This window comes from Ascaphus truei, chromosome 5, assembly GCF_040206685.1.
Source record: "Ascaphus truei isolate aAscTru1 chromosome 5, aAscTru1.hap1, whole genome shotgun sequence".
NCBI lineage: Eukaryota > Metazoa > Chordata > Amphibia > Anura > Ascaphidae > Ascaphus > Ascaphus truei.
Window position 1 is genome coordinate 124,179,666 of NC_134487.1, and position 22,220 is coordinate 124,201,885.

The 22,220-nt window shown below is 42.3% G+C and overlaps 1 protein-coding gene across 1 annotated transcript; it reads right to left on the bottom strand.

Moving 5' to 3' along the window:
* Nucleotides 1-28: 28 nt before the first annotated feature.
* Nucleotides 29-13,352, bottom strand: HSP90B1 (heat shock protein 90 beta family member 1). The gene is made up of 18 exons (XM_075600599.1): nucleotides 13,170-13,352; nucleotides 11,094-11,184; nucleotides 10,657-10,798; nucleotides 10,448-10,564; nucleotides 9,348-9,679; nucleotides 8,638-8,749; nucleotides 7,895-8,011; nucleotides 7,599-7,715; nucleotides 7,163-7,300; nucleotides 7,006-7,083; nucleotides 6,856-6,921; nucleotides 6,476-6,745; nucleotides 5,718-5,963; nucleotides 4,769-4,905; nucleotides 4,194-4,272; nucleotides 1,782-1,937; nucleotides 1,071-1,196; nucleotides 29-643 (listed from the first exon to the last, which is right to left on the bottom strand). The coding sequence occupies exons 1-18, from the start codon at nucleotides 13,216-13,218 to the stop codon at nucleotides 614-616; spliced, it is 2,403 nt and encodes an 800-aa protein (XP_075456714.1). The 5' UTR covers nucleotides 13,219-13,352; the 3' UTR covers nucleotides 29-613.
* Nucleotides 13,353-22,220: the final 8,868 nt, after the last annotated feature.

The window sequence follows — 22,220 nt, forward strand, 5'->3', positions numbered from 1 at the left end:
AGAAAGAATAGTCAGAACTGTCTTTAACTGTAGATAACAAAAAACACAACTTTATTGTTGAAAGGAACATAGCTGTGGTAGTGGACTGCAACATTTACACAACAGTAATTGGAAAATGTAACCAAATGCTGCAATTAAACCTGTTTATCAATATCCATGCTCTCCCACAGAAACATTTGATATTTACAAGTTAACTTTACAACTTTGAACACTGCAGCTGAAGACCAACTCCTCTGTAGTGCTAGATTTAACTTTATTTGGCATGTCCCAAAGGCATTAACCTCTGCCACCTCATTCACAGTTTCAAGTGGGTAAGAACACTGGAGAATTCATTCAATTTCCAAATAGAGATCCTTTAATCTGCAGTGTTCTGATGTCTAGAATAAACTAGATGGCATGGCCATTTCAGATCGACGGTGAACCCAACATGGCATTTTGGAATATTTATTTTGTGTTCACACGAGACAAGATTTTACATCAGTATACTCATAAATAGTATAAATTTACACATTCATGAGGAATGTTTTAAAAAAGTAAACTAAAAAACCCTCCCCAGTCAAAAAAAAAAAACAAAAACATTCCCTAACCCCCAATGACCAATTAGATTAGACATTTACAGTTCATCTTTTACATCTGTTGATTCCTGCAAAGAAAAGAAAAAAGTGTCCTCAAGATAGGTTCTGCCAAGATAGGTGACATTTAGTCAGTTTTATCAACCCTACAATAGCATTGTTGCTGTACCAAGCAATTGCAAATCCGGAAATATAGGTCACAAGACGCCAGTTGCAGCCCTTGAGTTGTGTACAAAAATCCTGGTATTTTATGGTGTCAAGTGCTAAGAATGTGGGCAGTGTGAAATTAATTACTAGGCGAACACTGTCAAGACATTTGCCATGCTACAGGCTTATTTGGTTAGGTGAATGTGAAGTTGGCACCGAATTCTGAGAACTTCCTCTTAGCAAAGTGTTTCCAGTGTATTTGTATGTAAAATTGTATTTTGCTAAATTACATGACGGTAATATGCCTATATCATTGGCAGTGGAGTCTAGTTTCATTAATGGTATACTGACCGTTGTCTCAGTCTTTTCTTCTGTTTTTGTATCTTCACCATCATCTTCTGCATCAACATCTTCAACATCCTCAGAATCTCCTTGCTCAGCATCATCTGCCACTTCCTCTTCTGGCTCTTCGTCCACCTAAAGTTGCATTCAATGTTAGGTTTGCTTTATCTATAAGCAATGTAACTCGCGTCCCCTACTAAATATTGCACTGTAGTGTTGAAATCAAGGTTCTCAGCTTTACAGCATTACTTTCAAATGAAGTATGGCATGTCATCTTATAAAACGGGCATCTAAATTAAAAATAAATAAATAAATTGTTGAGCACGCACATGTTAAGTGAAACTTTGTCTTTTGTCATAGAAATTGTATTTGTGATGGTGAGGTTTTCATTGAAATCAAAATACTATTTCAGTGACAAAACGCAAAGAAGTGTAACTTAGCATGCGTGTTCGGCACCCCCGTTTTAGCCATTTGTACTTCTATATTTATGCCAACTGAATTCCTTGTGTCTTGGGAGGCCTCTGCACGCCGAGTTGCCAGCACCGATGTCACCGACTGCCTCTTCTGTCAGCAGTGACATCACTTCCGGGAGTGCATTTCCATCACTAACAAGGTCATTTACTCCAAAGGAAATTCTCATGTGGTAGATGTCAGCATAGAAGTGTCACTTCAAAAAGTTACCCTTACAGCACAAGTACACAATGTGCTTTTATTTCTCACCTTGGCATCAAGGTCAATGTTTAAGCTTAGGCGAAGCATTCTTTCAATTCGGTCTCCATATGCTTTAGTATCTGGCAGCTGATATCCTGATCGTAATGTGGCAGTCTCAAGGAGCACAACTGCAAGGTCAGCCACAGTCTGATCATCTTCGTTTTCCTGGTTAAAATTAAAATTTCATTTGTAATCAAAAGGAAAAGCACTTGTCTGCCAAATGTCACAGCAACCAATTAATTGCGATCTATTGCTATGCTTTTATTGAGTTAAGCAAAATGTGCTAGCTGGCCAATACATTTGATCAATAAAGGAAGACTAGCATTTTAAGACCAGATTCAGGGTAGCTCTGGGTTGTTCTTGAGCAGTAGGTTTCTGGAAAGGGACCAAAGTGATTACATACAAGTATTCCTCCCAATTATAATTTTCTTGTACAAAATCATTTGGGCAAGTAGTCTTCCACTCTGCAATAATGCCAAGTTTAGATCACGATGTAACAAAATACTGTGCATTTTGCTCAACATGTTGGTTACATTTTTCAATCACATTCAACATTGACACTACACATAGGAAACCAGGGCCAAATAGACAATCTGTAGAAACTTTGGGGTAGAGCCACAGAGCTCTGTTAAATCTGGCCTACTAACACGTTACCCAAATAGGTAACGTCCTTTAGATTCGGTTTAACAGGTATCCACAAAGCTAAATCTATGCAAAAAAACAGCTGTTTGTCATCGTTGGCTTAACGTCATGTTCAGTTAGCACTGGCTTTTGTTTGCTTCAAGCATGGCGTTAAGACCGGTCTTACCCAAAGATTGCTTTACCACCATCAAGACCCTGAATAGGTGTTTAATTTAGGTTATTAAAAAAAAAATGTTAATATGATAGTTGCTTACAGATCCTTATCCTATATTTGCAGTATTTTGAACCAGAGGAAGGTAAACAAAAAACCCCAGGGAATCATCCAATGCTGTATCATTTAGGGGAAAAATTACATTCCTTCCTGGCTCCAAATAATGGCAATTAGATGTCTACCTGGATCAACTTCCCATGTTTACTTATTGCGTATATCTCTGTATACTTTTCTAAAAAGAAAATGTCCACCTTTTTTTGAATTGTATCTGCCATCATAGTCTCCATGGTTAATGAATTTTACATTTTAACTGTCCCTTCTGTAAAGAACCCTTTCCCTTTGTTGCTGTCGATATGTGCTGTCCTCCAACCTAAGGGATGACCCAGGGTCATTTGTACTGCCCTTGGGATGAATAGTTCTTTTGAAAGCTCCTTGTATTGGTCACCAAACATTTGTTTCTAGTTATATCCCCCTCAGACACTTTTCTAATGTAAAAGAAGCTAAATTAGCTAGCCTCATAAGTCACATGGTTCCATCCCCTTTATTAATTTGGTGGCTCTTTGCACTTTCTAGTTCCATAATGTATTTATGAAGTGCCCAAAACATTTCTCCATAGTCAAGATGTTTTACTAATGCTTTATAGAGGGTCATAATTATGTTTACTTCCCTCCCATCCAACGTTTAATGCAAGATCAGATCGTTTGCCTTTGCAGCTACTGCATGACATTGGGCACTATTGTCAAGCCTGACATCTACAACCACTCCTAAATCCTTCTCCATCACAGATTCACTAATTTTTCCCCATTTAATTTATGTGTTTATTCTTGTTTCCCAAATGCGTAATCTTACATTTATCTGTATTAAACCTCACCTGCCATTTACCTTCCCAAGTTTCCAGTCTACCCAAGTACTTCTGGAGAGAAATTACATCCTGCTCTTATTCTACCGTACACAATTTGTGTCATCAGTAAAGACTGGTGGTGTTGGTTATCCAGACCATCAGACCCTGTAAAATACCCATTTCAGGGCCTGGGAGTAACATTTAGCTATGATTTAACTAATGCTACGTTCAATCCCTGGGTTAACTAACTGAGCTGTGGGGATGTGTTGATAAAGGGAACACTTTTGCATATCATTGACAAATCATTATCGTGACAAAAGGGATTGTTGCAGTTTAAAAAAACAGCACTTAGCGCATCGTTAGTGAGCTTTGAAGATCCCCATTAACAAGACTTTAATGTCTAAGTGCTAAGTCACTAAACGCTCTGTGGATCTACTGTAAATGGTTGTCCACTATCTGCCAGCTTAATGCCAAATTATAGCATCATTCTATTAAATGCCCATGTTGCTTTCCCATTTTAAATGCAAGATCTCTGCAACTTGTATTGCATGTAGAGCTGCTTAACATTTGAGTCAAAATAACTTTTCTGCGCTATCTTGAGATTCCTTCCTCCCAAAATAACACTTTTCTGTAACATTTGATGTTGGCCTTGCAGCTGTGCAGGATGGGTTTGTAGTGCCATGCAAGACTGCATCACTGATCAGTTATTTGCTAGAAATGTTCTCACCTTAACTCGTCTCAACATATCCTTGATCAAAGGATGTCTTGGGTTTATTTCCAGTGTCTTCTTTTGGCTGGAGTAATAGCTGAAAGACAAGCCATACGTTAGTTCAACTACTTGCACAATTTAGAATTAACAGTGTCTCCCATGGTCAAATATCACGACGTATCAGATGCCTAGTTTAGTAATCTTAAATTGAGATTTGCTTTCAAGAGCAGATCTCGTCTTGAGGCAGCTACAGGTTTTGTATTCTGAAAATCTGCATTTATAATGTTCCTGCGTTCTCCATTAAAATCAATTTGTTTGAGTTTGTCAAGTCAGCACTGCACTTCAAATTTAATTTACAAGCAAAAAAGAAAACCTTGAACAAGGAGGTACACATGCCTGTGTGAGGCTTTGAAGTTTGACCTCCAAAAACACAGCTCTAGCTTTCCAAATAGCTTTGTTTAATTTATCAGATCTTTATTATCTAGGCACTCCATTGCAAGAAATCCAATCTTATTTCACAGGCCATAAAAAGTAAATGTACTATTACAACAGGATTACATTTGCGTACAAGGCAAGACAAATCTAGAACTTACTTTGTGGAGATATCTTTTCCAGTTTGGTAGGCCTGTGCTTTCATTATTCTTTCCATATTGCCAGACCATCCATACTGACTAGCCACAAGGGCACAGGGTGACTGGGTCAAACGCTGAGATAATACAGCTTTCTCAACCTAAAAAAGGAAAAATCTAGAGTCAAAATACCTGGATGTGTAAAGCAAGAATTTAAGTGTTAAAGACTTGGTGACAATCAAATAAATATATATAAACCAAGTATCATCTGCAGATTATAGTCTTGGCAGATATACCCTGCTCAAGCGAATGAAGAGGGATTAATACCCCAAACAGTATAAGGGAAGGGTGGTGCTCACAGGGAATAAATAATAGACTAAGTGAGAGGACTGCATTCGTGGGCACCAACAGCACCCAGACTTTAGTGTCAGTCAATGTTTAATAAAGAGTTTGTGTCCGGATACATTGAGTTAGAGATCAGCTACTTAGATAGACTTGGGGCTATTTCTATAGCTTCCCTGAACATATGTGTCTATTTGTATAGCTATATTCATTCTCTCCTGTGTAAGCTTATGGTTGCTCCCACTAGGGATCAGGGATATAATACTATCCTCACCTTACTTACCTGTATGATACTTCTCTAAACACTTACAAACCTTTCAAGGGTTAATAGACCGACAATAGGGTTTATATATAATCCCCCTATGTACAACCCCACCTCTCCGTTTTTTTATTAATTTTAATAACAATTTGTCCTGCATCTATGGTTATTACAAACAAACAGTTATCATTTTAAGATTAATCAATAAATATTAAGTTTTAGTTTGGGTGCACTCTAAGTGCCACAATATAGGGATTCTTACTTTCCTCTCACTTAGACAATCAAATAATTAGTAAACGGTTGGTGAAATGGGGGTGTTTTAGATTAGAGAAATAGATTTGCATGTACTGCTGTGAATAGTGTTAACTATACCTGGTCTTTCAAAGCTTTCTCTTTCATCCACGTCAGCAGTGGTTCATATTCCTTCTCCATTGCTTCATGGGATTCCTTTGACTTCTCACTTTCATCAAGATTCAGTCCTTCCTTGGCAACATTCTGGAATCGCTTACCATCAAACTCTGGCAGAGCCTGTATGCAGTACTCATCAACTGGCTCTATTAGGAAGATCACTTCATAGCCTCTCTTCAGCAGACGTTCAACAAATGGCGACGACTCAACCTGAACAGAGAGGATACAAGTGTTACGAATGTTAACATTGAGGCCAGAGGAAAGGTTTCTATACAGCAATAATCAGAAAGCAAACCTGGTATAATCCCTTTATGTGGTTAACATGCAGAGGCCACTTGCACTTCGTGTGTCCCCCTCCCAATGTTTGTCAGTCATTGCATTTTTACTCATGTAAATCTTTTTCTTGGGAGTGCCCAACCCTCAATTTATTAACCTGGAAAAAATTATGGATCATCCTTTCCTGCATCATATGGCCTGGTCCCTGCTGGCTACTGCAGTGCTAGCTATGGTGGGCACAAGAGCCGCCTCTCAAAGGGGCCGGGCCCGCTGCGAAGGGGGGGGGGGGGAGGAGGCGCCACGCGGCGAATTTTTTAGACCAGAAAATTGAGATGACACTGGCGACGCAGCGCAGACCCGTAGCCCAATAAAGGTACATATTGCAAAAATGACACCAAACACGCACGTTTCTTTCATAAGGATTAAACGGCTAGTCCAAACCGTACCTCTTTCCTGCTAGTTCCTGCCATGAAAAAGATTTTATCCTGTTTCTCCTTCATCCTTTCCACATAGTGATCCAAGCTTGTCAGCTCGGTCTTGTTATTGGAAGACTGGAATCTTAGCAGCTTGGCCAAGCGGGTACGGTTAGAGTGGTCTTCAATCACTCCAAGTTTAACATTGGTACCAAACTCTTTCCAGAATTTCTCATTGTATTTGTCTACTGCCATTTTCTTTATCATATCCAGTGTTTTGCGTACCAGTTTCTTCCTAATAACCTACAAAATAAAATAGAGAGTTGGAAGCTAAACATAATAGCAAGGTAATGGAAAAAAACAATTTATTCAAGAAAACGGAGCACAATGCTTGATTAAAAAAAAACACATACCCTTAACAATTTGTGCTGCTGCAGTGTTTCTCGCGATACATTCAGAGGTAGATCATCAGAATCAACCTTTTGGGAAGAGAAATCATTTTAGAATAAAACTAGGTACAGTGATATTCTGTACTAATATATACAGCACTGGGTGCTACTTACCACGCCCTTGACAAAATTTAAATACTTGGGCATCATGTCATGGAAGTCATCAGTAATGAATACTCTGCGAACAAACAGCTGCAACAGAAATTAAGGGAATTAAGATCAATATATCCCAATTTTTTTCATGTTCTCCCCAAACATGGCATCAGTATACCTTGATATAGTCACTCTTCTTGGAGCCATATTCATCAAACAGGCCACGTGGAGCCGCAGTTGGGATAAACAGGATAGATTTGAAGGTAACTTCTCCCTCAGCAGTGAAGTGACTGTAGGCCAAAGGCTCATCGGTTTCCTTAAGAAAACAGGAAACTCTTAAAAATTCAGTTTGGCCCATAAATATGCAACTTCTACATTTAATCATGTGGACTGGATTATTATACAACACTGGTCAGACTGCTCAATTAACCCCTCAATTAGAGTAAAACATTGCAGGTCCACCACTCCTTCAATTTGTGTGTAGTACTTGGTGCTACAAATGTGACATTTAATAAGGTAGGTTTTCCCAGCATTAATGGATGGGCAAGATGGAAAGAGTGGATTTAACCTGCTGTGAACATAGCTTTTATAGAAATATAGGGTACCGATGTTACCTTGGAAAAAGATTTGTAGAAGGCTTTGTATTCATCCTCTTCAACTTCTTTGGCTGGTCTCTGCCAGATTGGCTTGATGTCATTCATAAGCTCCCAATCCCAAACAGTCTTCTCAACCTGTATGTGGGGAGAACACAAGTACAAAATAGAACATATAGAAGTTTTAACATTTTCTCCAGATTGCCAAGTTAATTACCGCATACCACAAAGTTTCAACCCAGTCTATATAAAAAAGTGACATTAGCCACACAGCTAGCATCTTCAACATATCACAAGGTACCTCCATAATGTCTCACCTTTTTAGTTTTGGGTTTCTTTTCTTCATCTTCCTCCTCTACAGCAGCTTCTTCATCTGTCTCCTCGTCCTTCTCTTTGGCTTCATCTTCATCAATGGGCTCTTCCACAGTCTCAGTCTACAACAGTTTGATAAGTAACAGGTTAAAATCTAAAAGAAACAGCATAGCCTTTCGAATGACGTGACTGTACAAGTAATCCAAGACAATACAGGATTACTGCTCTGCTTTTATTTGAAGCTTGGATAATTGTAATTATAGTAAAATTTCAAAGAAACCTGGTTAATTTCAGCTCTGGGGAACCCCTGCTTCAAGAGATACTTGCCTCAAAAGGGGGTGTCAGTATCTCCTGCAGTTTAAAATCAGTCACATGGTCCAAAAAGGAAGCCACACTGGGTGATGTCAAAGCTTCCTATTGGCCTGGAAGCTTTGAAAAGCAGCCATATAGTGAACCCTGGGGTGGCTACTATCACCCCCTATGGAGGCATGCATCTTTGAAATCAGGTGGTCCCTGGAGCTGAAATTAATGGAATGCAGCACAAGAGACACTATTTTAATCCAGATTTTTTTTTTTAAAAACCTGCATGGAACGCCTTTAACAAGCAGAAACTTTTGCTATAACATATCCACAATGAGAATGAGAGAAGAGAATAACCTAGCTAGCAGTTTAAAAAAGTAAATGAAAAAGGTCTAAGTTTGCAGGCCAGGAATAGGTTTACCCTACAGCCTCTGCATGAGCTTCTTACCTTACTGCTCCAAACATAGATGGGGAAGTTGATGAACTGAGAGTATTTTTTCACAAGGTTTTTGATTGTGTCCAGCTCAAGATAATCAGATGCCTCCTCCTTCAGAACCAGACTATAAAAAGAAAGTAGTTCTGTTACATCTTCAAACTAGTCGTGAATGACCATTCTTATTAAAGATTAAACAAAGAAGTTCTAGTCTACACAGACATCTTAAAACAAAGCAGAAACATTACACTACTACAGGGTTAAATCACATACCACTTAAGTTTCAATTAGACAAGTTCAGGCTTGTCAGACTGTTCGAAATTAAACAATTTTTTTATTGTATGCATAACATGCAGGGACTTTTTTTATACAAAATGTATTTAGCTTTACACAAATTATGGCAAACAGGACTGATTTTCTGGCTAAATTGACGTGTCACTAGAATCATTAGCTACAGAAAGTTTTCAAATAGACATGGGGTGCACGGCTGTTGGAGCCACCATGCTCTTCCCCCAGGCATGTAAATTAAATGCCGGGGGAGGCGCGAGGCCTCTGCAACGTCCCTTGCCTGCTCTAAGCCGGCTCCTCAGTGACGCGTCACCATGACAACACATCGTGACATCATATGACGCATGGAGCCAGAGAGCAGATGAGGGGGGTACAGGCAAGGGGGTGCGAACTGAAATGTTTGCGCACCCCTGAAATAGACCTGCAGAGATACTTACGTTACTGTTGTTCCACGGCCCAAGGTGTCCCCACGAGGATCGTCACTCACAGAGAACTCGTTTGAGTCTGACTCCCAGATGTGTTGGGTGCCATTGTTGTGTTTGGAGGTGACAATCACTCTGTCAGCAACAAGGAATGCAGAATAGAAACCAACACCAAACTGGCCAATCAGCTCTGAGGAAATCTGGCCATCCTCCTGGGCATCTGTAAGCTTGTTTAGGAATTCACTGGTCCCAGATTTAGCAATGGTTCCCAAATTCTTAATTAATTCATCCTTTGTCATGCCAATGCCCGTGTCTGTTACATGTAGCATGTTCTTCTCTTTATCGCACTAAAACAAAGTGTAGAAGTAACAGAACTGAGCAAATATTTTGATTACTTTGAACTGCATTTTAAAGTACTAAACTTTGTAACTCAAGAAATAGGAAGTATGACAATTTTACCTCTACCTGCATAGTAGACAGAGCCACATGGTAGACCAAAAACATAAGTACATATCTTTTCCCTAGAATGCACATTATCCCACAATAATGGCTACTTTTGCACCCCTTAAGTGAGGCCTTTATTTTCAATATAACCATGTCTCTGCCAATTTAAATGGAAGTTCAGCTCTGTACTTCAAACATCTGATCATTGCCAAGAACTAGCAGCAATGACTAAGTGTTCGTAGTGAACTAGTTTAAAAGTTAGAACTGTACAACATCTGGCCAAGTGGAAGAGATGATTTAAACCTTCAGTGCAAATGTGTTGACCTGGTACTGTGGACTTAAGATCAAATGTAGGTAAGCCTAAATAAATATAGCGTGTTATCTATACTTGGTTTAAAATCTTTGGATGTTCTTCAATATGCTCTAGTGGCAGTTTTAATCTGATCTCTGTACGATCAGCACATACTGCATACCCGCCTACATCATGGCAAGCATAGGACGGAAATAATCTAATTTAAACCCATAATTAAGGCAGCTGCTTCATTTTAATTATGACAGAGTAATAAAACTAAGCAAAAGTGAAGTTTTAACAATAGCCAGAAGGTAAACTGACATGTTAAAATGCCAAGAAGGGGGTGGGCTTTAACATTCCTGCCAGAATAGTGTCTTACCTTAATTTTTATGGTTAGTTCTTCATTAGCAGCAAGTGCTAATTCATCAGTCAATGAAAGCAACCGGATCTTATCAATAGCATCAGAGGCATTGGAAATCAATTCTCTCAGGAAGATCTGAAATGGAAAGAAGCCTCAAGATTTAGTACCATGGGTAAATCTTATTTGAATACTTCATCCAAAGCAGGGAAGCACTTCAACTTGCTTACCTCTTTGTTTTTGTACAGGGAGTTGATAATGAGTTTCATCATTCTGTTAACCTCAGCCTGAAAAACGTACTTCTCAGATTTCTCTCGGATCTCTTTTATTTGAGCAGCATTAAGTCCATCCAACTGAATTGCTTCCTCTTCCCTGTAAGATATTTAATGTAAGTTACTTGCTGTACTGTATGGACAGAATAAGGTCCTGTGCTAAGGAAACCGCTAAATAAAGTTACTGTAATTATAGATGTTATAGCCATTAATATGGCATGATGTAATAAATTGTAAAACGTACAGTTACTTTCTCTCCCTTGGAGGCAGACATAAGGCTGGAGAGAATAGAAGATGTACACTAATAAATACAGCTCTAAAGGCTTTCCCAAGGCTCTTCAATCATGGGAAAGTGTCTGGCTGTATTGTCAGGGCACAGGGATGAAGACACTGACCTGCTTATTACTTCATCATCCGTCCGAGATCCTTCTCTGCTTTTTCCAAGGTCATCCTCCACTGTTACGTCATCTTCAGCACTTACAGAAGCTTTAAAAAAAAAAAAAAAAAAAAATAATTACCAGTTTGTCTCAAACAATCATCCACTGAGATTCTATAAAACTTGGGATTAATGATAGGTGATTAAAATTAATGATCGATGTTTACGGTGTATCAACTAAAGGACAAATATATGCTTGAGTTGGAACTTTGCTCCCCTTGACACCCCCCCCATTTTTCTTTGTCTTTTGTTTACTTATGTATATTTTTCTTTTGTAGTGCTGGACACTATACTGTAAAATGTGTTCGGGTGTTCTGAACAATGCTACTATATATCATTATTTGACTTTGTTTATTTACCATTATTACTATTGGTACTATTAATTGCACTCTTTACTATTCGTAGTGCATATATTATTTTGATTACTATTGTTATTGTCCCGATTTGTTTTTGGTACGAAACCTATAGCAAAGCTATTCATTTAAGTTTATATTTAAAAATTCTAACAAATCGGGATAGCAGCTCATCACAAAGCAATGAGATGCAGGCCCCTCTGGCAGAGAATGGGGAACATAGTTGCCTGTGAGAATATGCAATAAGGGCACGTTTGCAAAAGAATGGCCTTCTTATAAAATAATCTACTTCTATTTGCTCTGCAGTGTTGTTGTGCCTATTCAACACAATGTTTAAAGTGTGATAATTAACCTTTAGGACTCCTTCACTGCTGCAACAGGCAGCAGAGCAGCTCACACGGAGGTCTACTTGATCTTTGTTTTAAGGTGGAAACTGACATTAGTCCATCAGTACCCAAGGCATTGTTAACCACTTCAGTGCCAGCAACGCAAGTGCTCCTGATACAAAAGGGGTCACGGTTACCCTGCATGCAGAGAATGGTATTTGAAGTTCAGCAATCTCTATATTGGGACTAGACCTGCTCTTCAATAAACCAAACTCCTACAATTCAACGGTGTAACCGCAGCCCCACAGAAGCAGAGGATAACAATGTATTCAAATCCACAACACCTACTGTACATGCAGATTTGATCACTGGCCACTTCCCTACCGAGATAAAACCCCAATCCCGAATACACTTCTATTTGGTGATTTTGCTGGGTTATATGAATTTGACTGAGGAGAGGCAGATGCATTGGCGGAAAACCCCAAAGTGAACTGCATCACCGGCCCCTGCTCTGCAAACCAGGCGCGAGCTCTTCCCACGCGCCGCAGATAGACAAGGAAGAGGAAGCAAACAGGACAATGCAAGTCCCTGATGTAGGAAATCACCACCTTCTTCCTGATAGCGAAGAGACATGTGTCCAGCAACACACTGCCTGGGAGGAGGGGTCTCATGGAAAAGATCCGCTGTCGGTAGAAAGCGCCGGTGAATTAAGGGAAGGGGGGGGGGGAGAGGGGTATAGACATGTCAGATGGATAATAACCCAACTTCTGAAGTGCCAAAAAAAACGTCGCTGAAACCGCGAGCCTTTAAAAAAGGTGGAGAAAGAAGTGTGGGTTTCCACCATCACACCCCAGTGATCAGAAAAGCCTCCGACTGTCCAACTGTCCACAGAAGTGTCACAGAGTATACACCGCGACACGTGACACACCCGGGGGAGATTATGGAAAGAATCGGAGTGAGGTCCCCGTGCGACCTCACGCAGGGCAGCGGTCCCGTGCACACAGGTGTTATTTTCCCTGGCTCATCACACAGATACGACCATATTCATTGTGACTTTAGAAGTACATTATACAGTATATGTAGAAATGCGCAGACGTCGCATGACAGTCGTTTTAATAATAACGCTGCAGGCGCCGACAACACGATCTCTTAGGACAAGAGGACAAACTTAGTGAATAAGCGCCATGTTTTCCTTCCCCACTACAGGAAAAGTCCCTTCCTCCCCCCAGTGACAGTCCCGTCACCTCCCCCCCAGTGTGGGTGATCTCCGGGCTCAGCTGCCGCTGCCATGGAAGCTTCTAGAAGCCACATGCGGCGGCTCCGCCCGGACCCTCCCTCCGCCGGTCAGACACTCACCAAACGCCAGGAGGACGCAGCACAGGCCGATAACCCACAGCTTTCTCATCGTGACAAATTACACGGGGGCCCCCGCCGGACTCCGCGCTACTCCCGCTCCCCAAACCTGCGAACTGAGGGCGCCAATTACTGACTACTGAGGCCGCCAGCGCCTCCCTCCGCTGCTTTTATGAAGGTCCCCGCGCGCCGGTGGGCGGACACCCACCATCCACCAATGGCAACTGACCACGCAAACCAGCCAGCCAATCAACGCCTTCCTCAACACCGACGGCACCGTCGTCATCGACCAATAGCCGCATTCCATGTACGGCTTCCATCGGTACTAGCGTGGCTCGCTCTGATTGGCTGCGGCTCCCCCACACAGTGGTGGTCGGGGGCAGGCAGCGGCCTAGAGCAATCGGTGCGGCGCAGCTTTGTTTTTACAGCGGGGGCGGCGGGGAGATTGGCTCTGACCGACGGGAGAGAAGCCGTCACTGAAATAGCCAGTTATTTACAAGATTGTTTATGAATGGGGGGAAGGTCAATAGGAAGTACTTCCGGGGGAGGTGACGGGGATGTTTACCTTGGTTACGGAGTGCTGGGTCGTTTCTATGGAAACGCGGCCCGGTCTCCGCGGCGGAGGGATTCAAAGTGCTGCGGTTGGAGGGTCAGGGCGGTAGCGCCGCCAGATACAACTTTTATATCCCAGAGCAGTCACGGTGCAAGGACCCGAGTGCATAAGTGACCTCTGGGGAAACTGGCCCGCAATTCAATTTCTCAGCGGAATAATTCTGACTACAGTGAGTAGTTATGTGGTGATTTTGCTCGCCTTTGAAGTGGGGGACACGTATCTCAGATTGTGAGCTCTTTGGGACAGGGGACACAAGGGCTGTTACATGAGCGGACGCACATTTCTTTCTACACAGCTATAAAATAATAATAATAGGAAAGTTTATGATGCACTTAATATTGGGAAACCTGGTCGGCTCCTTGTGAGCTTGGGAAAGTCACTTTATCTCTCTGTTCCTCATGCACCAAAATCATAGATTGTAAGCTCCACGGGGCAGGAATTGTGTCTGTAGAAATCCTATGTACAATGCTGCATATTGCACACTACACTGTAATTGTGAAGCGTTTTAATTCCCATTGGGAGAAAGCTATATGTAAAAAATGTATTATTATTATTATTATTATTAACAGACGAGAGCAGTTGATCTCAAAGGTCTAATAGCTGTACTGGTGGTGGAGAAGTGTAGACTGGCAGCAAAAGGGTTAACTGAGATAGTATCACTGTGTGGTGTCATGGCTGGGATAACTGCATTAATGGGGGGAAAAGGATGCTGTCATTATGTTAAATATTTATTACTTAGGGTGAAGAAATAAGCGAATGCACAAAAAAAATTAAAAAAGGAAAACAAACACGTGTGTAGTCAGACTGAAAAACTATTGAAATAAAAATGCACACATGATCAGGACATGTTGGCAGTATTTTGCAACACCAATCACACAAATCTTGCACTGTTGTGCTTAATTTATCCCCATTTTCTTGGACAAATACATTTATGGTGAATGCTTTCTTTTTACTGTGTATTTTTTTTCTTTTTTTTATCGTTAAGCTTTAATCCGTGCGCCAAGATCTTAAAATGAAGGGCCATATAGACAAATCTTTAATTGATAAGACAGGGAGGTAAATTGACATGTTCAAAGATAAGTTGACCCATTGGTCTTGGATAATGTGTTACTGGACTCCCCATTTGTGCATGTAAAATGCTGACGAGTTGCGGCATTAATGTGGTATGTGGTGCAAAGTGGGATTACCAGATTCAAAGTTTAAAATTTTTGAGTTGTAAGTAGGTATTATTTTTTTTTTTTAAATAAACTTTATTAACTTATACTTTGTTTACATACTTTTTCATTTAGTTTGATCACTATATATATATATATTTATACTTTTTTATTTATTGATAATTTAACATATTTAAAGGGATGAGGGAGAGCGACTAGGAAGGATATAGAAAGCATGAATGGAACTAATAATGGGTGGGGGTGGTGGTAGTACAGATGGTTCGCATATAGTACAGTATTTTTAATACAATTATGTCATGATAATATCATGAGGTAGTCAGTCAGTATTTTAATCAAATTGGTGATTTGGGGAGGTGAAAAGGGATGCATCTCAAATATAGCGAAAAAGCGTAAGAGTGATAGTTGCTTCAAAGACATTTCAGATGTTCAGCATTCAGTATCTAAAATGGGTGGTTGCGCAGTTCAGATCTTTGCGTGGGATATGGGGTGGGAGGGGGATGCATCGCATACATAAATCAGACAGCATAACAATAACACTTGGTCTTGACATTTTGGATATTCAATATTAAACGTATAAAGCGATTAAACACTTCTGTCCTTTGAGTGGATATAATATTTACGGGAGGGAACTGGGGGGAGGGGAGAGGGAAAGGAGAAGGGGCAGGGGAGCAGGGATGCATAATAAACATAAGGAGAGAGCTTAACATTGTTATTTGATCTGCAAACATTTTGGATATTCATCATTTTACGTTGCGATTGATTGAACAGTATAAACCTTTTAGTGAGTATGGGATTTACATGGGGGGGGGGCAGGGCCTTAATGTTCTTAGAAGAAAGAAGCGCACCGAGGTCAAGAAGGTATGTATTACAATGATAAGTAAACAAGCAATTAGTTACAGGGGGCCTGACGACGTGACGGTAAGCTGCTAGGAAGAAGGGGAAGGAGTCTCTCGGTCAGAATGACATGTCCCGTGCGCTGGGACTGAACACTCAGTAACTCCGAAGTTCCTGCAGTTCCTGGTGATCGCGTCACTGCGGGACCCGTATGAAGCTGGCCCCCCTCTCTATGTGTCAGGAATCGGCGTTCTCCGCGCTCCCCACACAGAGCACTCTCTCCCCTCAGGGAGTCCCTGGACACAAAACAATCCTACCTTACCGGCCTCCGTGGCTCCCCGCCCCTGCCGCCGTCGCGGGATCACTCCCCTCGGCGATTCCTCTGCTCAGCGCCGGGCGCGCCCACGCCCTCCTGCACGCACACCTGCACCATCCACTGGCTCGGTCCACGCGCGTACACGCGTTACGGAGCGCGCTCATTCTGCACACTTCCCGTCCCCCGGACCTCAGGCTCCGCCCTCGCACACTGCACGGGCATACTCAGGTTACCAACAAGACTCACCTGGCCTGTTATGCCTGCACCAATCTGCAGTGTCTCCCTGTAGCTCTTCCTGTCCCGCCTCCGTTCCTAATTGGACCTTCCTGCTTTATCTAGCTCCTCTCTGCTCGACATAGTCTCTGTATGGAAGTACTTCTGGATTCTCTCAGTGTTTTCACAGGTTCTGACGCGGCTTGTGCGACTACCCCCTCTAGCTCTCGATCTCGGCACTCCTTGGACAACGCTCACTCTGGTAACCCCTTGAACACGGCTTGGACTACGACCTATCTCCGCTCTCAACTCCCTGACCTCGGCAAGGCATTCTTCACTCTATCTCTACAACCGGTACCGGCAAGTATTGTCTACCTTACTACACCTGGCCTGGCAACACTTTATACCACACTCCGGACACGCTTCCTTTGCTGCGGGTGCGTGTATTACCACTTCACCCTTCAGCTCAGGGGACGGGTCTGGTCTGCGGACAGCACCGGCGTAACACTATGCAGCCTCCGTAGCAAAACACTCCCTCACAGACGGATCAATGAATCAGTCCGTGAGATAAACAGGCATTAGTCCGATATAGACCTTAAGCCCAAGAGCGCAAATGAAGCCCAAACAACCACAATAAACTCCGCTACGCGTTTCGCATAATAAATATGCTTCAGGCGGTAAGGTTATTAGCTTAGTAAACTTAGGGGAGTAAGGGGGAATATGGGGAGAAGGAAGGCTTGCAAAGTTTCATAGAACAGTTAAAGGTTAGGGGGCTATATACAATCAAACCTGCTACAGTATGTGGGATCTGCCTCGGGAGACCAAGCGAGATTTTCAAGTTTCCTGCGGGTCTTTTGGTTTTCTCGGGAGCTCAGCATGATATCTTCTTTATCTGCGTGGAGTTCAACCTTTGTTTTTCTTTTGTTCCCTCTATCGGTGGTCCCTTGTTGGACGGTCAGGTAAAGCTTTAAAATGAAAAACATAGCCCTTCCTCTGATCTCCCGCTGCGGCCGGAGGGGAGAAGAGAAGATGGTGCTAGGCCCAAGCTTGCTCCCCGGTACAACACCAAGACAGCAGTGGTATCGGGAGAGGGGGGCTATCTCTCCAGCATGACCGGTTGGAACCGCTCGGTTAGGGAGTTCTCTCTCAATCTTGGGTGGTTCTCCGAGGGCTGTAGATGAACCCGCAGCGGCGGGAGCCAGCAGTAAAAGAGGGACGTCGGGGCCGCGCTCTCGGACAGAAGCTCACAGCCTCTCCAGGACAAAAATGGGACAGCTTCATTGATAGGTTCGCACTGACATCTATATGAACAGGGGGAGGCACAAGAAGGTAAGTGATCTGGGAGGAGGGGGGATGGGTAAATATGGAATAGGTAAATTGAGAGGGGGGGGGGAAGATAACGGGGCCCTAATAATTAGAGCGAGCGATCAATCGCTCTGGGCAGCCGGAGTCATCGGGTGTGATGATCCTCTCCCATCCAGACTGAGGGTCTCCCTCGAGCATCAGTTGAACCCGCAATGGCGGGAGTTAGCAGTGGGAGAGGAACGCCAGGGCCAACCTCCCGGGTGTGGCTGAACTTGATCTGACATTCTCAAGGCGGAGCAGCTCCAAGGACGGGTCGAACCAGGGTCTGCAGCTATCAGCAAACAGGAACAAGAAGGTAAGGGTTTGAAAGGGGAGGGCCAAACGAAAACGGGAGAGGCTCGCCCGAGCTTAGCTAAAAAGTTCAGGGAGAAGCAACTTGTAGGATCAGCTTTCTAGTCTCCATTCTTTTGGAAGTCAAGGTTTGTTTTCAGTCTCCTGATTTGGGGTATCTGACTAGCGAGGCGTTCTGATGCCCTGGCGGGGGGCCCGAGTTATCGATTAAACTTTGATCTTCAGGGGTTCTGTTTGTATCTTTGGGGCTGTAATGCCCAAGAATCTCAGAAATAATGGAGTTTCTTCAGGGCGTGTTAATATCATGTATCTACCATGTCTTTGCACAGCAAGCTTAAACGGAAAGCCCCATCTATAGCGGATGTTATAGTCCTTCAGTATCTGGATAAGGGGTTTCATCTCCCGGTGTCTGGCGATGGTTACTTTTGAGAGATCATTAAATATTTGGAGGGATTCCTTCTCTGCTTGCCAATATTATTTTTTCTTTTGTTGAATATGAGTGAAGTTTAACGATGACATCCCTTCGTCGTCTTGGATCCTCAGACCTGGGGCCCAATGCACGGTGATCACAATCCATTTCAAGGTCGTGTTTGTTTAGATCAGGGACCAGTAGGAGAAATAGTTTGATAAGGTGGTTGTGGAGGGTTTCTGTTTTTTCAGATCCTCAGATTCTGTCTGCGGACCCTATTCTCCTGGTCCTCTAGGCTGTCTATCTTTTAGAGATTTTATTTCTTGCCTAAATTTGATAATCTCGTCGTCTGTTGAGGATTGTAATTGGAGTGCTTCCTCCATTTTGGACTCCAGTCCTTCTGTTCTTTTGCATATTTAGGTCCGTTTTGAGTCCATTAATCGCGGGTTTTAAATCTTCTTGGAAGCCTTGCCTCATTCTTGTAAAGAGGGTTTTCATGTACTCTTTTTCCATTTACTCTTTGTTTAATTCGTGCCTGCTGTCTGCTTGCGGCTGCTCGCAGGTTGTCTCTACTGGCGCACATGTTGCGACGCCATCTTGCGAGTCTGTGCTCGGCTCCACCGAGCGCTGCATTGTTGGAAAATATCGGGAAACGTCCTGGTTTTGAGTCCTTTTGGCTTTCCCAGCCATTGTGGACCCCTTAAGGATCTATTTTCTCCGAAAGAATTTTTAATTTCTAATCGGATTGTGCTCGTTCTTATCTCTTGCTTTAGGTGGGTCTCGGGAGCTCTTCTCCTAGCAGACCATACTCTGTGACATCACCGGAAGTCTCTATGTCTGCCTCTTTAAAGTGCAGTTGTTTCTCCCACATGGGTCAAGGGATTAATACATGGAAGAGGTTCCCAAGAATGGCAGTGATTGGTTTCTGGAATTTACCCATGATTCTACCCTATAAATCTTTGATTACGCACTTTGTGCACTCCTTGTTCTAATGAAAGGATTTAGTAGGTAACCTCATAATAAGCCAACTAGTGAGCCTTCAGGTTTGTTAGTGACAGCACTAGTACGTCAACCTCTTGGGTGCCATCATGTCTAGTGGGCTAGAAAACTTGGAATCCCACTGAACACAGGTTGAAAACCACATGCATAGGCTGTAGTAGAGTGTTTGAGCAAGTCAGAGTTGCCAATATGGGTTTTCTTCGTTTGCTTCTTTGCTGGCAGCTTAGGTAAAAGTTTTGCTATTGGTCATGTAATCTTTTCGACATGTGGTGTGTGACCTGTTGCTGCTTTATTTTCACAGGTGCCATTTTTACCTTAAATAACTGAAAAAGGGACAAAAGCTGAATTAGGCTGAATTAGTTGAATTAGTAGTAAGGGTCTACTAGATAAACCGATGTGCTAAATTTGGGTTAAGTGGGATCCTGTAGAGGAGATATACATCTCTTAATTAGGAGCTGTTATTGGTAATCTACAGTTTATTTTTGTTTTGTACTTAAATGGCTAAATGCTTTCAAGCTGTTGTAGTTTACCATGAAACGTGTCAATAGCTGTAAATCAATTATATTCGAAGATTTACTTCTGTGCAAGTAATTTGTAATGACAGTAATTATTCTGTAAGTGCATTAAAAATGTGTTTGAATACGAAAGTACTGAAAACTAACCAATCTTCCTGAACTTCCACTTTTTTCGGATGAAGATCCCTCATCTGTATCACACAGTGTTGGTTGATTCTAGGAGTCAAAAATAGTGTCTCTTTCAAAATCCACTCATATATTTGAAATCTGGTACGTGTCGTGGAAAACGCTGTCCTCACACTTATTATTTTTAGGCAAAAACAATCTGTTGAAAAACTTTATTGCAGCAGCTGCTTGCAAGAGTGCATTCACATAAAAATCAAGACATGCATCTGATCTAACATAAATGAACTGCGCTATAGGCTCTAAGTAAGCTATCTTATACCGGAAGAAGGGGCGGCATATTTAATATCACTATGTCAGCACTTATGACTTCATTGGGCATCTTACTTTTCTTTATCTTGGTTTTTCTTGCAGTTACTTGGTTATATACATTTTGCAATATATTTTAGCAGATTAAGAAAAGAGAAAACTCATGTGCTAAGCTACCTCATCTTTCTCAAGGCCGACAGCTGGTACATCTCTCTCACTGACTTTACAAGGGGGGTTCAATAGATAAGACAAGAGGCCCAGCTAAACAAAGAAATTACAGTTTCAGCATTAAGAAAAGTTTGAAGGGAAAAACTTGTTTTGCACACACACACAATTTCACTTAACCCATAATGCAATAAAACACAAAGCATGACTCTTCTTATAGCTATGGAAAACAAAAGCTGGTTATAGCTATACATAGAAATAATATGAAAATATTATTCTTCCATATACATTTGAGATTAAGCTGGGATCCTAGCTTCTCAAAGGATTACATGAGCGAGGATTTCACCCAGTCAACTAATTCATGTAGAGTAGAAGGAGTATCTTCCGCTTTAATTTTCTAATACACCCAGCACATAGTAATTTAGTATAAGAGGCTGGTAACTTAACCTCGCAGGTAGTACAATATCTGAACATCACAGCTGCTTTCTTGGGCTTAGTGGCCGGCGATTCAAGCTCTGGCTGTTCTGATTTCTGATCCACTGTTTGGGTTGTGGGAACAGACATTCTGATTAATGAGCAGTTGCCGAATAGCTGCTTAGTAGACTTACCAGGAAAACTGTAGTTTTAGCAGAGCCAAGCAAATCACACTGAAGGGTAGCAGGCTGCCAGAGGTACAAAGAGTAAACTGCTTGGAAGAGCTGTTGAGTTCCAGAGGCAGATACTGTATTGTTCAATTTCCCTAAATCAGAGTGCTGTGCAAAGAACTTGAGCTTCAACAAAGTGCAGTGGCAAAGGGTTGACCTGCTTCTGCGCCTTGCCGGCATCCCACGTGACTGGAAGGGATGTCATCAATGCCCTGTGCAACCAGAAGTGACATCATTGATCCTCCAGGAACCGAAAATGGCTGCAACAGTCCTCTCAGACACCGGAAGTTACATCATCCATCCTCCAAAGGACCAGAAATGCACCTACATCCCAGACCACCCTGTGGAGCAGCTCTGTATCCTGAAACATATACCTAAGGGCACTACAACCATGGCAGTGAAGGGGGGTCCTTCCCTTATTAAGTGCTTAAAACAGGACAGTTGTTGGTAGAAGAGCAGGTAGCCAAACCATGTTGTCACCCAAAGGTAATCCATCTTTGTACAGCCTAAAGAAAGGGAACTAAAGTGAAAAATATTAATGGGAAGGATGAACACATCCTTTCCCTGCTTAGATAAAACAAGATTAAATGACCAGGGATGAAGCCGTGCCTTTTTTTATACATGTAACCCATATCCCCCCCTCCCCCCAGACACAGATGCTATATCTGGGGTGTGTGAGGGCTGGTTACACTTGCTTGAGTGGTGCGTACCTGTAGGCACCAGGAGGGCTTGAGCTTCCCGCGATGATGTTGGGGACACAGGACCAGGCTTCTGGGGTAGTTGCCTCATTCTTTAGTGGTGGTGCAGCACCTCCATCCTCTATACCTTCCCAGGGATATGGGGTAGGACCCGTATAGAAGAAATGACCCTGGTCCCAGGGTGGATGCTGCAGAATCACACACAGTCTCGAGTATAATCAGCAATGTCTCTTTATTGTCTGTAGCTCGCACACAGCAGCCTTGGCAGCACACAGCAGCAACAATAGCAGCAACAACAACAGCACACCAGGAGGTCTCAAGGTGCACAGCCGTTCTCCTCTCCTTTCCTCCAAGAGGTACTCCGACAGGATGGTCTGTGAGGGGC

What these genes read in the sequence shown, in the direction of transcription:
- HSP90B1 (XM_075600599.1), bottom strand. Translation starts at nt 13,218, where the DNA reads ATGAGAAAGCTGTGGGTTATCGGCCTGTGCTGCGTCCTCCTGGCGTTT. An exon ending in AACTAACCATAAAAATTAAG is followed by an intron (nt 9,680 to 10,447) that starts GTAAGACACTAT and finishes ACTTTGTTTTAG; the next exon opens with TGCGATAAAGAGAAGAACAT. An exon ending in ATATGTTGAGACGAGTTAAG is followed by an intron (nt 1,938 to 4,193) that starts GTGAGAACATTT and finishes AATTTTAACCAG; the next exon opens with GAAAACGAAGATGATCAGAC.